Below are 15441 nucleotides of genomic sequence, written 5' to 3'. Positions count from 1 at the left end.
CTGTTGCACCATGTGGACAGCTGGGGAAGTGATGGCGCCTGAATGCACTGTGGGATGAAAACAAAGCTGGTGGCGGCGGTGTCATGCTTGGGCGATGGTCTGCTGGGATACCCTGAGTCCAGTTATCCATGTGCCGGGCATTCTGATGTCTACCACCTACCTAAACATCATTGCTGACCAGGTACACCCTTTTGTGGCAGTGGTCTTCCACTCTGGCAGTGCAGTCTTTCGGCAGGATAATGCGCCATGCCATGCTGCCTTGATTGTTTGACACTGTTTCGTGGAACTTGAAGAAGACTTCCAGGTATTGTTCTGGCCTCTAAATTCCCCAGACATCAATTCCATCAAGCATCTATGGTTTGTGTTGAAACAGAAACTCCAATCTGCGGCATGTCAACCACAGACCTTACAGTAGTTAAAGGTTCTGCTGGTTACATGTTGATACCAGATACCACAAGACACTTAGAAATCTTGTAATGTCCATGCCTCCTTGGGTACAAGCTGTTTTGGCTGCAGGTGGAGGAACATCATATTAGGTAGGTGGTCATGTTTTGGCTCATTGGTGTGTTTATATATATATATACACAATTAGGGACGCCAGGTGGGCAGGAGCGGCAGTGCATAGCACATGCTTCTTGATTAGACCGGGGTTCGAACCTGTGACCACCAAATACGGAGAATGCAGAAAGATCAGGGAATGACCACCGCATATCCCCAGAGCAATATGGCCTTAGTTGCTAATGCTCCTTAAAAAAAATAAATAAATAAAAAAAAATAACCAAATACGATTAGGAATTAGTATATAAGAATGTATATACCTTCCAGATTTTGTATATTGCTTCATACCCTTTATTAGTAGTAGCTTTCATTATGCAGATCCCACCCTTATCTACAAAATTTTCTGGTGAATATCTCTTGCTGTTAAGATTATTTTTGTAATCTCTCATTTCCCTCTTATTTTATATGAATATTTAATTTTCAGGATCTCCAGCGGAAACTAAAAACCAGAATCATCAAGTGAGGTTAAATGCTAGAAAAAGTAAGAAGTGGAAGGATACTGATTCAGAATTTGACCCACTTGAATTTTCAAGTGGGTCAAATTCTGAAGGATCTTGTATCCGATCAGATTCTGAAGACTTCAATAAGAATGTTGTGGAAGATAAACGTAAGTGGTATCTATATGTATATGTTAGAAATATATATGAGGGCAGAAGATCACGGGCTCGAACAGCTTCACTGTTCGAGCCCGCGATCCTCCAAATTCGAAGGAGGAGGATGCGGAAAGGTCAGGGAATGACCACCGCATATCCTTGGAGCAATTATGGCCTTAGTTGCTAATGGTCCTAAAAAAAAAAATTTTTTTTTATTTGCAAATTTTTTTTCATTCTGTAGAAAATAGTTTGTACATACAAATTACAGTAGTGAAAAGAAAATTATATATAGGAATCTATGCCTAAGGCTAATAGAGCCATAGGCATATATAATGTCTTCCTGCAGATTTTGGATATTTTTTGTACCCTTTATTAGGCAGTAGTCCTCATAATGCAGGTCCCACCCTCACCACCTAGAAAATTTTCTGGTGAGTCTCATGCTTTTAAGATTTTAGTAATCTCTCATTTCTTTCTCTTTTTATATGGATGTTTGATTTAAATTAAGAAATAAATTATATACACAAAAGGCCAATTATTAATAGAATACATTAAATGTATCAAGATCTTGCACAATTTAATTTACTTAAGCCATAATTAACTCTGGCTATCTATTTCTGATTATCATCTGTCTAAAGATTGGTTATATGGCAACCAGCCAGGTTTACAAGTATGTTAAGCTGTAACAGTTTAACAGTTTAATGGAAGAATAACAGCTGAACAAACAGATACAAAAAATTATATACGTATACCGTATATGATTAGGGCGAGCTACATTCTATACATAATTTTAGAAAAGGAGGGGTTAGAATCAAAATTAAGCTAGAAAAATAATTAAGCCAAGTAAAATTAAACCAATATTAGGCAAAGTAAGTGGTACAAATAGGATAGAAACAACAATTAACAAACAGTGCATAACAAATAAATGATCTAGGTAATAGCTACCTTGCAGTATTACATGTAGTGTTGCTCATAACCTGAATAACACCTCTACATGAAAATCTATAAACATGAATCTATTTTTCAAATATCATGAAATAAAAATATACTATAAAAATAAAATAAAAAATATTTTTATTTTATTTTTATAGTATATAAAAATAAAATAAAGACTATAAAAATAAAATAAACCCACATCTAGTCAAGTTAGTCAAATCTCATATCAGATAAGGTTCATTGCAAAACCAAGCTCAGCACAAACCATGAGACCTAAAGGCTAAAATAAGATAAAATTGTAGAAGGTTTTAATCTCAGAATTTTTCTGTTAGTCAAGCTATATACAAAGACTGGTACAAAAGTAATGCCTACTAATTTTTTTTCTTGCAAATGTGGCACTGTAGATTATTTCACATGTCTCTGAGTGGTCACTAGAGGTCTCTAGTTTTACCATAGTCAATGGCACTTTGATTTGTCTCGTGAGTGCAGCACATGATAGTTCAAAATGGTGGATGTTACAGATTTACGTATGAAGTAAAGAGTGGTGATTGAATTTCTTACTAAGGAAGAAGTGACACCTATCAAAATCCATACACTTCTCAAAAATGTTTGTGGTGACAATACTGTATACGTGAGTTAGACATTGGATAAGACTTCAAGAAAGAGGGGGGGGGGGAAGGATAAAGTGTTCATTTTCTAACAGCCCCAGGGGTTCCTCCCCATCTCTGCGTTGTGTACTCTGTGTGTGACCGTACTCTGTGAAGGTCACAGGTTTTAAAAAGTGTAAAATATATGCTACTGTTGTGTAGTCTCATGTTATGTTGTTCCTTTGACCATTTAGCCCATCGTGTGGACACCCCCAATTGCCCATCCTTAGCCACATGGAGACAGGTCAGGCAGTAGAGGGATTGCAGTGGTATTCTGGCAGGTCCTCTTGCCTAATTTACAAAGATTCAGCGGCAAGAACCTATGTATTAAAAAAAAAAAAAAAAAAAAAAACGCACGTTCAGATAGAGTAGAGGGTTGAAGACTGAAGAAGGGAGGGGAAAGGCAGAAGTATGGGGATGAAAAGGAAGGCAGCCCAAGGGTTCATTGGAGGTATCTCCTTCAGCCGAAATGGGGGGGGGGAGAGAAAGAATCCATGCTAGTGCATGGATAGATCATCATATGTACACTAAGGTGTGGTCAGGAAGCACCAGCATATGGTCTGACAGGGTGGTCCAAAGGTTCTTCTCATACCTAGGTGGCATCAGGTTTAGGTTGAGTCCAGTCCGAGTTTGGAAACTAGGGTACAGCGGCTGCATTTTTCTGGGTTCCATTCTACTCCTTGTCTTGTGTTGCTTGAGGCAATCCAGGTAGGGTCCATTTTTTTGGGTTTGTATTTAGTGTAGAGTTCTATGCTAGCCTTTTCTGAAATAGTGGTGACTATCAGTTTCGTCTCATCTGCAATTTGTGCCCTTCTTCTTGCAAAGAGGGCCTGCTCATATCTAGTAAGGGCCTTATACTCTTTGTTTTAAACCGACCAAACAGATCTGCTCGAGCACTGTTCCCTCTGTCAAAGTGGGGTCCGGAGGATGAATCAGGCAGTTAATAAACTTCGTGGGTCTGCCGATGTGACATTATTGGAAGCAGAGTTTCTTGTGAGTCCTTTTTCTCACTTTGGCTACGTGTTTCATGGTCTGTTTTGGGCAACACCATCTTCTTGTTCTTCTTTTTGGAGGCAGGAGTCCTAAAGTTCTCCCCTTCATCTCCCAGGGCAATGACAGGTGTCTCCATGGGCAACTGTTTATCTTGTTAGTCAGTTTTTTCAGCCCCGGCTAGTTTTCACAAAAGTTTGGAAAAATGGAATGATCCCAGTTTAGGTGAAGGAGCTGACGATTGGTACCAACTACAAGTTCATAGGCTGATTAAAAGTTGAGCTATAGCACTTCCTGTTTGTTGGGCTATCCCCTCTGGCCACGTGGGGAAGGGAGGAATGTCCAAGCGAAGAAATTCCCCTAGAAACACAGGACTAAGTTCCCCGGGGGTTTTGAGTAGTGCCAAACACGCTGATAGTATTAATTTTTACAGATAGTTGATAGGGGAAAAAAAATGTACACATCAGATGTGAAATGTCTGTGGTGGGGGGATTTAAAACACATAGTAAAGTTGTTTGTTTGTTTGTAGGCTTTACGGCGAAGGGCAACAATGCCATAATTTACCTCATTATGGTGAACATAGTTGTTATTTTTTTATTGTTATTTGGTTTTTTTTTTTTAGAAGCATTAGCAACTAAGGCCATATTGCTCCGGGATATGCGGTGGTCATTCCCTGACCTTTCTGCATCCTCCATATTTGGTGGTGACGGGATCTAACCCCGGTCTAATCAAGAAGCGTGTGCTACGCACTGCTGCTCTTTCCCACCTGGCTACGGAGGCGCCGTGAACATATTAAAGTCTCAATAACAGCATGAAATTGTTCACAAATTTGATGGAGCACAGACTTTCCATTTGAGTGTCTGGTACGTCAGGAGTGACAAGACAACAGTTTGGACGTGGGTGTGGCTAACTACGAAAATGCTAGAGGGCTGCAGGAATGCCAAGGTCACAAACAGTCTTATGACAAAGAAAACACCTCAGGTCAAATGTCAATCAGTGTTCTTGTTTGGAGCTATGCTAAACAAAGGCTCAGAGAGAAATGTTACACACTATCAAAACTTAAATGTAAATAAATAGTACTTATCTTTATGAAGAGTTCATAAAACCCATCCAAGCTGTAGATAATCATCTAAGGAACATGGTAATACACAAATTTTACAAAAATGCCATTTAAAAACACATAAAAATTACTATAAAGCCAAAGCTAAAACAGAGGTGTCTAACACCTCTGTGAGCAGTACAGTAGATCCGAAGGGTGGGGAAAGTGACATTGTTGACAAGCCCCAAAGTGGCCAGCCAGTAATGTCAGTGAAAACAAGAGCTGGATCAATGTGCTGCAAAGAGGACTGCTGCATCACAACCTGTCAATTGTGCGATGCAGTGTGTAGGGAAACCTGCTGTGATAACTATCATAAAGGAACTAGGCTACAACAAGGTTTGCACCTGGTGAGTCCCGAAAATGCTGACATATGAGCACAAAGAAGGCCGGAAAGTCATTTGTATGGAACTTCTGTAGTTCTACAAGAGTGAAGAAAAGGCTTTTCTTTCATGCATAATCACAAGTTATGAAACCTGGGTATACCATTATGACCCTGAAACAAAGGGTCACTCGATGGGGTGGCACCATAAAAATTCACTGCAGAAGAAATTCAAAAGACAGCCTTCCGTCAGTAAAATCACGGTGACATGTTTTGGGACAAAGATGAGGTTTTGCTTGTGGACTTCTTGGAGCATGGCACCACAATCAACTCAGATCGATATGTTAAAAAAGTTGAAAGCCTGCACCCCTACAGTTCGACCAGACAAAAACCTTAATGAGGTTCTTCCTCGCTGTGTCAATGCACAACTCCACATCAGTCTGTGCATGATGTACGCCCTTGCAAAAGTGGGGTGTGCTGTTCTTCCTCAACCCTCTCATAGCCTGGACTTTGCACCTTCTGACTATCACCTCTTCGGCCCACTGAATGATGCACTCTGTGGAACCCATTTTGTGGACGACAAGTCAAGCACAGTACTCACGAAGCCCTCTGGAGCAAGATTAAGGATTTTTACAGGATTGGAATACAGCGCCTGACTCAGAGATGGCAGAAGTGCACAGAAAATGATGGTGACTTTGTGGAAAATGACTGTGTGTTTATTAATGATTGAAGATTAATTGATGTAAAAGGCATAGTTGTAGGAATTAAATTTTATGAGAAAAAAATAGGAGGCATTACTTCCGCTCCTCGTAGCTCTTTTTTGCGTATCACATTTTTTTGCTTTGATGGTTGTCAAGATACCTGAATTGACGTTAGGGCATATGAACTCTATTGTCTTTGCATTGAAACATGAATATGTTATTTTACTTTACTTGTTTATTGTTAATTGTAATTACATTAACTATTTGATTTCATCAAGCAAACTTTGATCTCTTTGAAAAATACATTGTCACCTATCACATGCACATGGAGCAAAAAAAATACAAACCTTTATATTAAGGCAGTCACAGAGAAGAAATGCAAATAGATGCAAAGAAATCTGTGATATGGAGTGATAATGTGTTCCCTCATTGAGATAAAGACTGCACAGGCAGTCTTTATCTCAATAATCTGAGTGCCAGAATGGGGGAAAACACATGATTTATCAGACTTATTCTCAGGAGAATATGGAAAAATAGGACATCCATGTTCAGTAAATAACATCTGAATTCAACCAAGTCCAGAACTGCCCTATATCAGCCTGTATCATATGCAGGATTGCAAGAAATTGGGTATTGGTAGTCACTTGCCTATTCAGATGCCACTTTTTTTCAGAAAAATCTGCTTATAGTGGTGCCAAGAATGTTGTGATGGGACAGTGGAAAATTGGAAGAAAGTTGTGTTCAGGTGAATCACGATACACTTTATCTTGCACTGATGGTGTGCAGAGAGTGTGGCAAGAACTTTGTGAAGTGATGGACGCTGCTTGCCTTGTTAAGAAAACCTAAGCATGTGAGGTGGTATCATGTTATGAGGAATGTTTTGTTTGCACGGACTTGGGCCGCTGATACCAATGGCAAGTCAAATGTCATCCAGGGAGTACCTGAATTTTGTATCAGATCTACTGAATGACGCATGTTACACTTTTATCCTGAAGGTGATGGCCACTTTATGGATGATAATAACGCAATAGTGCATCATGCGAGATCATGCAAAAATGGTTTTGAGAACGTGACATGGATTTCCACCGTCTTCCCTGGCTCCCACATTCACCTGATCTCAGTCCTATTGAGAATATGTGGGATATGCGAGAGAGAGAGAGAGAGAGAGAGAGAGAGAGAAAGAAAGCTGTTTGGCAACAAAGTCCTGTTCCTTCAACTTTTTCCTCAGCTGCGCAATATTTTGCTAGAAGAATGCTTACAATTAGACTATAACATCTTATAGAATCCATGCCACACACTTGCTGTTATTAAAGAAAAGGCAGCCCAATTTGATACTGAATAAAGGTTTGTATTTTTTGGGCAGTGTGTGTAGTAGCGAATGTGTTCTATGACACTGAAAAATTTAATGATAAAACTTTCGAGCCTACTGACCAGTAAGGCTCCTGGAGTTGATGGAATATACCCTATAATCTTAAGAGAGGCGGCAAGCGAGTGCATTGAACCACTGAGGCTAATTATGCGAGCATCACTAGACTCTGGGGAGATTCCCTTGGATTGGAAAAGTGCAAATGTATCTCCCATACATAAGGGTGGCTCTAAAAGTGAAGTGGAAAATTATCGACCTGTCAGTCTGACTTCAGTAGTAGGGAAAATCATGGAGGCAATGATCAAGGGTGGAATTCAGGATCATTTGGATCGAATTGAAATGCTCAAGGATACTCAGCATGGTTTTGTAAAGGGAAAATCATGTTTAACAAATCTGGTTCGCTATTTCGAAAGGGTCACTCACGAGATGGATTTAGGGAATAATTTCGACATTGTTTATTTAGATTTCAGCAAAGCTTTTGACTCAGTCCCACATGAGCGATTGCTTTATAAGCTGGAACAGGTTGGAATCACTGGGAAAATCCTTAGATGGATAGAAGGATGGCTTCAGGGCAGGAGGCAGAGGGTTGTGATAAATGGCTATTCCTCAGATTGGGTTGATGTAAGAAGTGGGGTTCCCCAAGGATCAGTATTAGGACCACTGTTGTTTTTAATTTTCATAAACGACATTGATGAAGGGATAGAGGGCGTGATGTCTAAATTTGCAGATGATGTTAAAATTGGTAGAGTAGTTAATGATCACTGTCAAGCTGAGCTTCTTCAGAGAGACCTAGATAGACTTCAAGAATGGTCAGAAAAATGGCAGCTGTGCTTTAATCCAACAAAGTGTAAGGTATTATACCTGGGAAACTAATCCAAAATAACTTATTCACTTGGTGGAGTTCAACTAAACCCAGTACTGGAGGAAAGGGACTTGGGTGTTACGATACGGTCAGACATGAAATTCTCTGAGCATTGTAAACAGGTTGCAAGGAAGGCCCATGGTGTCCTATCGATGATCTATCGAACTTTTGCAAGTAGAGATAGGGACGTGATAATCCCATTATATAAGGCTTATGTTAGACCACACTTGGAATACTGTGTTCAAGTATGGAGACCGCACCTAAAGAAAGACATCGAGCTTCTTGAAAGGGTGCAAAGAAGGGTAACTCGCCTGGTGAGATCGGCAAAAGGGCGTCCTTATGAAGAAAGACTTTGAATATGTGGGTTGCAGAGTTTGGAAACTAGACACCTTAGAGGAGATTTGATTGAGGTGTTTAAGGCTCTGAGAGGCATCAGTAAAATGAATGAGGACAAAATTTTCAAGATTATAAATGATGCTAGAACTAGGGGACATAAATTCAAGTTACGGGGGAAATGTTTAGATTGGACTGCAGGAAGTTTAATTTTAGCCAGCGAGTTATAAATTACTGGAATAAGTTGCCTTCATGGGTGGTAGAGGCCAACAGTTTGGGGAAATTCAAAGGTCATCTGGATAGTACTTTCGGGTAAGGGAAGCGCATAGGATGATAGGTTTAATTTCCTTTTTATTTATTTTTTATTTCGTTTTATTACTATTTTTTTTATTTATTAATTATTATTATTTAGTTATTTATTTTTTGTTTTTATCATTGTTTTGTTCGGATTTTTTTTTTTTTTTTTTTTTTTGGCTGGTGCAGCATAAGCCATAGGCTTTCTTGCACCATACGGCCGTTACTAATACTAATACTGTCTAGTGTGGTGTAACAATCAAGAGAAAAAGAAAAGAGAGAAGTTAAAATATGATAAAAAAAAAGTATATGAGAAGAAAGTAGTAGTTGGTTGTAACTGCATTAAGTTGAAAAAGTATGTTATAATTTTTAGTAGCTGCAAAATAGTTAAAATTTTCAAAAAAAAAAAAAAAAGAAAAGAAAAGGTAGCCTAATTGATGTCTTCATTCTGGTTTATAACTAAAGGAATAGGCATGAGGATGAAAGCTATATTATATTATAGTTTGTAATGCTCATTACTGAGTTTAAACTGACAACAGAACAAATGTTATGGGCACTAAAAATTTAGATACTGAAATTTCCTGCAGATGGAAATTGTAACCAAAATAGTAAATTTAATATTTTTCGGAGACAAAAGAAATTTTTGATTTGCTTAAAGGATAGAGCTAAACATGTTACAAGAACCAGTATATTGTTCCAGTAAATTTGTTGTGTACTGCCTGCCAAAAAAAAGTAAACTTTGAAAAATCATTTTATTCAGTTTAAAGGAGTTATGTTTGATTTGCTTCTTGGAATATCAACATTTTTATGACCTTAACAGTGTGGAGGATAGTTGAGAAAGCTAGAACCTGATTATGGTGGGAAAGGGAAACCCAAATTTAACTCAGAAAAAAAAGTTAATGGCAATTGGCACAGTCAGAATTGTTTTTGAATTTTATTTTTTTGGGAATCACAACATGTCTCAACTTTGAGGATAAAAGGATTTAACAAAATATGTTCAGAATCTAATTTCCAAAAGCCCAGAGCGCCTCCGTAGCCAGGTGGGCAGGAGCCGCAGTGATTTATTAATATTTATGTATTTATATGAATTATTTTAAAATTATATGAATTCAGTAATAAAATTTATATTAATGTTTTTTTTATTTCATAACCACCACTTTCATGACAAAACGTTCTAATAAGGATATATGCATTTCTGTTAGATTTATATATTCCATTAAGCGTATGATGAGCAAGTAACATCATATTTTACATGAATAAATGTCCTTAATTGTTAGTCGAAAGGATAATTATAAGCCTAGAAACTGTTGAATGTGAATGATTCTCGTTTAGTAGTTTGTGTTGTAAAAGAAAATGAAATGTTATGATAACTGTTTTTGTTGCTGAAGAAAGTGATTGACATTCTTTGATATTTTCAAGATTTCTATATTTTTGCATGTGTTTTTAATTTTAATTTAAAATTTCTTATTTTCAGGGAAAACAAGAAATATAAAACTTGCCAATATTGGGCAGCACACAAAACCTCATACCTCATACTCTCATGTTAGCCCAGACTCCGAATATTCTTATGTTGTCTCAGACTCCGAAGATACTCATGCTGCCTCAGACTCTGAAGACTCTAATAACAGTGCTCTAGCAAACAGTAAAAGTATGTGATACTGCTGTGTATGTATATTATGTACAATTAGGATTCTAGGAGAGACAAAAGTTACTATTATAGTTGCATAAATTTATTACTGCATGTAAATAAGTGGACTACTTTTTAATTACAGCCATAAATATTAAAATATCTAATTATCCAAATGTTTGATTTTAGGTGTGTTTGCATATACAGGGTGATTCAGGAGGAATAGTAATTATTTTGGGAGGTTATAGTATCGATTATTCTGAGTAAAAAGGTTCATATAAACATGTGTCCAATTATCAAAAGATACGGAGAAACAGCTGCTTGAAACTGGCTCTCACAGCTCCCTGAATCAGTTGTGATCAAGAAGCAGTTATAACCCAACGCTGTTTGGTGTTAGAAGTGTTGTTAAGGATGTTACACATCTTCACACATGCTGAATATGCCAGTATGATGTTTGTCTACGGTTTTTGTGATGGAAATGCTACTGCTGCTTGTAGAGAATGCCATCAACGGTTTCCTAACCACAGAATACCGGATTCAAGAGCGTCGTTATTTAAAAGTTGTTATATAAAATAGGAAATACTAAAATAATAATAGGGATTGACTCCAATGCCTATTTCACTCTCTGGTATAATAGCAATACTAGTGAAAGAGGAGAGGCCATTGGTAGCTTTTTAATAGTGAGTCTAACTCAAATTCCAGTTGGCCACTGAATCTGCAATTGCTGGGCATACACTAGTCAGGAAAAAGTTTGACTAAGGTAAAGAAAGCCAACATGAGAACCATGGCAAACTACAGGAAACTTACCAGACAAACTGGTTTGCCGCTACTGCAGTTTCTCACTGCGTTCTTGGTAAACAGACAGTATGTATTATTGGTAGTGGCAGTAGAAGTCAAGAACATATATTGATTGACACGTAGGCATGACTGACAATGAATGATGGCATGACTCGTAGGCATGACTGACAAAGATTATTGGATTTCATAAGTGTTTTCACTATTAAAAAAACCATATTACTGATTTCTTTGTACATTTTAAAGGTTAGGTTTCGTAACGTTTCTTAAAGGTTAGATTAGAAAAAAAGGAAAAGGTTCCTTTATTTTTCGTTATATTTCCTAACCTGACCTTAAAGAAAGAAAGATTCTTTATATATATATATATATATATATATATATATATTATGTAATTAATAATAATAATAAATCGTAGTGAAAAAATATATCCCTATATATATATCCACACACACACACACGCACACACGCACGCGCTATGATATCATCTGATGTGTCACGCACCAATCAGTACATCGTCTGCCATGCCTATGTGTAAATCAATATATCGTTCTCGACTTCTATTGCCGCTACTGATAACACGCACCGTCTGTTTACTGAGAATGCAGGGAGAAACTGCGGTAGCTGCAAACTAGTTTGTCCAGTAGGTTTCCTGTACTTTGCTCCAGTTCTCGTGTTGGCTTTCTTTACCTTCAGCAAAACTTTTTACCTATTTTAACTTGATAATAGTATATGCAGGCTGTTTTGAGAAGTTACAGTAAAATAGTAACTAAAGATTTCCTTAGTTGTAGTGTGAAATGACTCTCTTCCCAAAACTACTCCTTTATTTTGTTGCCAGTAGTTATTTTAATGAACTCTCTTCTATAGCCGCCCATAGTGTTTTTTTTTTTTTTTTTTTCCCAGCTGTAACTTCCAAATTACTTTAGTGGAATATGCAGCAGTACACAAATTCAGTACTTCAGCCTAACTTTGATTATTGGAATTTAGACTAGAGTACTGAATGCTCTCACAGCAATATTTTCCAATCTGCTTGTGAAATACTGGTCTAATGTGGACAGTATTATTATCCTTTTCTATTTCAGCCTTAGCCTTTTTGAACATTTGTTAAATAACCATACAAAAATTTTTGGTACAATAAACTTTGCTTTAGCTTCCCAAAATAGTCTATTTTCCAGTGTCAAACTCATGCTATGATATGATTTAGACAGAGGGAGTAGGGTTCTATGTGAGCTTTCAGCCCACACAACATGCAAATTGGCATGTGAACTCATGCACACACACACACACACACACACACACACACACACACACACACACACACACACACACACACACACACACACGTACATTGCATATGTGAAATCTGATAGAATTTCAGGTGTTGTTAGTAAGTTAAGATTTCATATGTTCATAACAACCAGTGCACTGTGACCATTGTAGTTAGCATGCCAAGAAGCCGCTAATCAACTCGCCGGTAATGTTTCCTAGCAGTTAGTATTGTTAAAAATTATAAACTCAAAATAAAGATTAAGAAATAGCAATTATTTATTATTGCTATTTCTTAATCTTAAAAAAAGAAGAATAAAAGAAAAATGAGTCTCATAAAATAAAAATATATGATAATTTTATTCATTGTACTGTTTTAATTGTTTCACTTTTTTTTTTTTCCAAAAGTAAAAATTACCTTATCTTTCTCTACTTAGAGAGAAAAGGAAGCAGAACATATCCATATATGAAACAGAGGAGAAACATTTGGCCGACCTTGAATTCTAACAAAAAGAAGAAAAACAAAAGGAAGTTGAAAGTCATTATGAATTTTAACAGCTCAGACTCTGAACATTTATATGGAAAAGTCATAGATGATAATAGATGTAAGTAATATTGTCACATGTTCCTGAACATGGCATATGATGATGCTGTGTGTGTCTAAATACACTAATACCTTGCTTAATTATGAAATGAATGATCTTGTGCATTAATGACAGCCATTTTGTTATGATATCTATCCTGATTTAGCTGCTACTAGTTGTCTGCAAGATGTGGGACAAATTATGGAACTCCTGTTCCATTGTAAATGCAGGTTCTTAAATGACTGATAGACCCATAGAAACATTGAAGATTTAATTTTACTAGCATTACTATCTAGTAATATATAGTAATATTAAAACTTACTATATAGTAATAGTAAATAGTAGTAAGTAAGTAATTAAATAGTAATAGTAAGTAATTTACTAACTAGTAAATTACTATGTAGTAATATAAATATTACTATACAGGGTGTCTCAAAAATATTGGTACAAACGTTTAGCGGAGGTAGGTAACATCTAAAGGAATGTAAATCGCATAGGAACCCATAACCGGAAACGTCACGGGAAAGTAGTAGCAGAGGCACAAGAAGCAGAAATGACACAAGACAGTAATTAGTAGCAAACAGTAATTAGTAGCAAACATTTATTTGACATAATATTAACAATGGAGTATGAGATGGATGCATTTCATGGTGTTACAACAGATGCTCGAAGGTTCCACCATGAGACGCTATGCATACGTGACACCGACGCAGCATGGAAATGGCGGACACGGTCGAACATATAGTTTCTTTGACAGTAGCAGCAGTGCAGACGAGTCTCGCCCCAAGATCCATTTCCACAGGCGATTCATACGTGATAGATTTGAGGCCCCCCCCCACAGAAAGAAATCAGGTGAGCGTGGGGGCCAGGCAACGGGTCCACCACGGCCAATCCATCAACACCCAAAACGCCTGTTCAAATAGTCACGAACACACCTTCCATAATGGGTAGGCACCCCGTCATGTTGAAACCAAATGTTGCGTCTCACATTTCCTGGAACATCGTCAAGTAACCATGGTAGAACTTGTTCAAGAAAGATCCGATATTTAGCGGAGTTCATGCGGGATGGTAACAGGTATGGGCCAACTAAGCAGTCACCGACCATACCTGCCCACACATTTATTGCAAAGCGATGTTGTGCCGCATGGGGGCGCACGCCATGTGGGTTGTTGTGAGCCCACACATGAGCATTGTGCTGATTGAATAAGCCTTCCAGAGTGAAATAAGCCTCATCCGTGAACAAAATATAGGCTGGAAAATTCAAGTCATGAACACTTTCTTGGAGAAACCACTGCGCAAAAGCCACACATGCAGGATGATCTTGGGGGAGCAGTAACTGAACCCTTTGGAGATGAAAGGGGTGTAAGGAATCGTCGTGCCAGACACGCTGTACACTGCAAAGAGACACTCCTAAGGCAGAGTCAACGGCACGTGCTGGTTGTAGATTATTCTAGACAGCATTCAACACACTTTCTTCCATGGCGGGAGTTCTCGTCGAACTTGGTCTGCCCGCACTACTCCTGTTACCTCTAAATGACCCATAATCGCACAAATTTTGATGCACACGCGCAGACAAACGGTGGTCCGGTACATGTCTGTCTGGGAAGCTTTCTCCATATATATGGAGAAAGCTTCCCAGTCGTTGAGCGACTCGTCCATTGCCCTCTGCTAATCCATACACTAGGTGTATGTCTGCCAGCTCACAGTTCGTATGTCGATGCGTGCTCTTCGTGCGGCGACTACTGCTTGAATGAGTAAACCAGAAATTTTCCCTCTCGCGAACTGATGAACAGCTCCGTGTACCGACTTACAGTGATGTTTCCGGTTATGGGTTCCTATGTGATTCACATTCCTTTAGATGTTATCTACCTCCCCTAAATGTTTGTACCAATATTTTTGAGACACCCTGTATAGATAGCATTACTATCCGTAAGTAAAATATGGTCTTGTTATCCTATGATCATAGGATTACAATTTTAATCCTAAGACCATAAGACTAGATAAAATCTTTACTTGTATTTGACGTACCTAATTTGAAAAAGAGAGAAAGAGAATATGTGTGTTCTTAGATAAAATCTTGCATCTAAGGCATCTGAGCCAATAAACTTTTCTAATCACAACATGTGCAATTAATGTTTACTCTTCTGTTCTATTTCTATTTTGGTAAAAGTCAGTCTGGTGTTACAAGTCTCGTATACCAACCAAAAGAGTTTTTTCACTGCCGTTTGCTTCTTTTTGGTTCACTTCGGTCTGGTGTTCATTGCTCCCTATATATGTTACAATTTATTAAGTATCTTTCTGTTATCATGTGTGTATGAATTCAGAATTAACCCTTTTGCAATCATTGTTGTGTGTGCGTGCATTTTACAGGTTCTTTCAGTGCAGTTAACAGATTACATCTATATATACAGTTTCTTTTGAAACTTAACAGACTTTTGTCAACTGTGGCCACTATTGTTTACAAATATTAGTAGCCA

General features: G+C 37.8%; 1 protein-coding gene across 1 annotated transcript in view; it reads left to right on the top strand.

The window, feature by feature from the left end:
• The window catches only part of LOC150087339 (uncharacterized), a 353008-nt gene that overhangs the window by 154050 nt on the left and 183517 nt on the right, over positions 1–15441 (top strand). The window contains exons 11-13 of the mRNA XM_090372447.1: positions 983–1165; positions 10170–10343; positions 12818–12985. Of these exons, the coding sequence (XP_090228573.1) occupies positions 983–1165; positions 10170–10343; positions 12818–12985 (525 nt within the window). The remainder of the gene's footprint in view (positions 1–982; positions 1166–10169; positions 10344–12817; positions 12986–15441) is intronic.

The sequence above is a fragment of the Mastigoproctus giganteus genome, chromosome 4 (assembly GCF_048544385.1).
Source record: "Mastigoproctus giganteus isolate SK-2022 chromosome 4, ASM4854438v1, whole genome shotgun sequence".
In the NCBI taxonomy this organism is placed as follows: domain Eukaryota; kingdom Metazoa; phylum Arthropoda; class Arachnida; order Uropygi; family Thelyphonidae; genus Mastigoproctus; species Mastigoproctus giganteus.
This window is presented reverse-complemented; position numbering and strand designations above follow the sequence as displayed.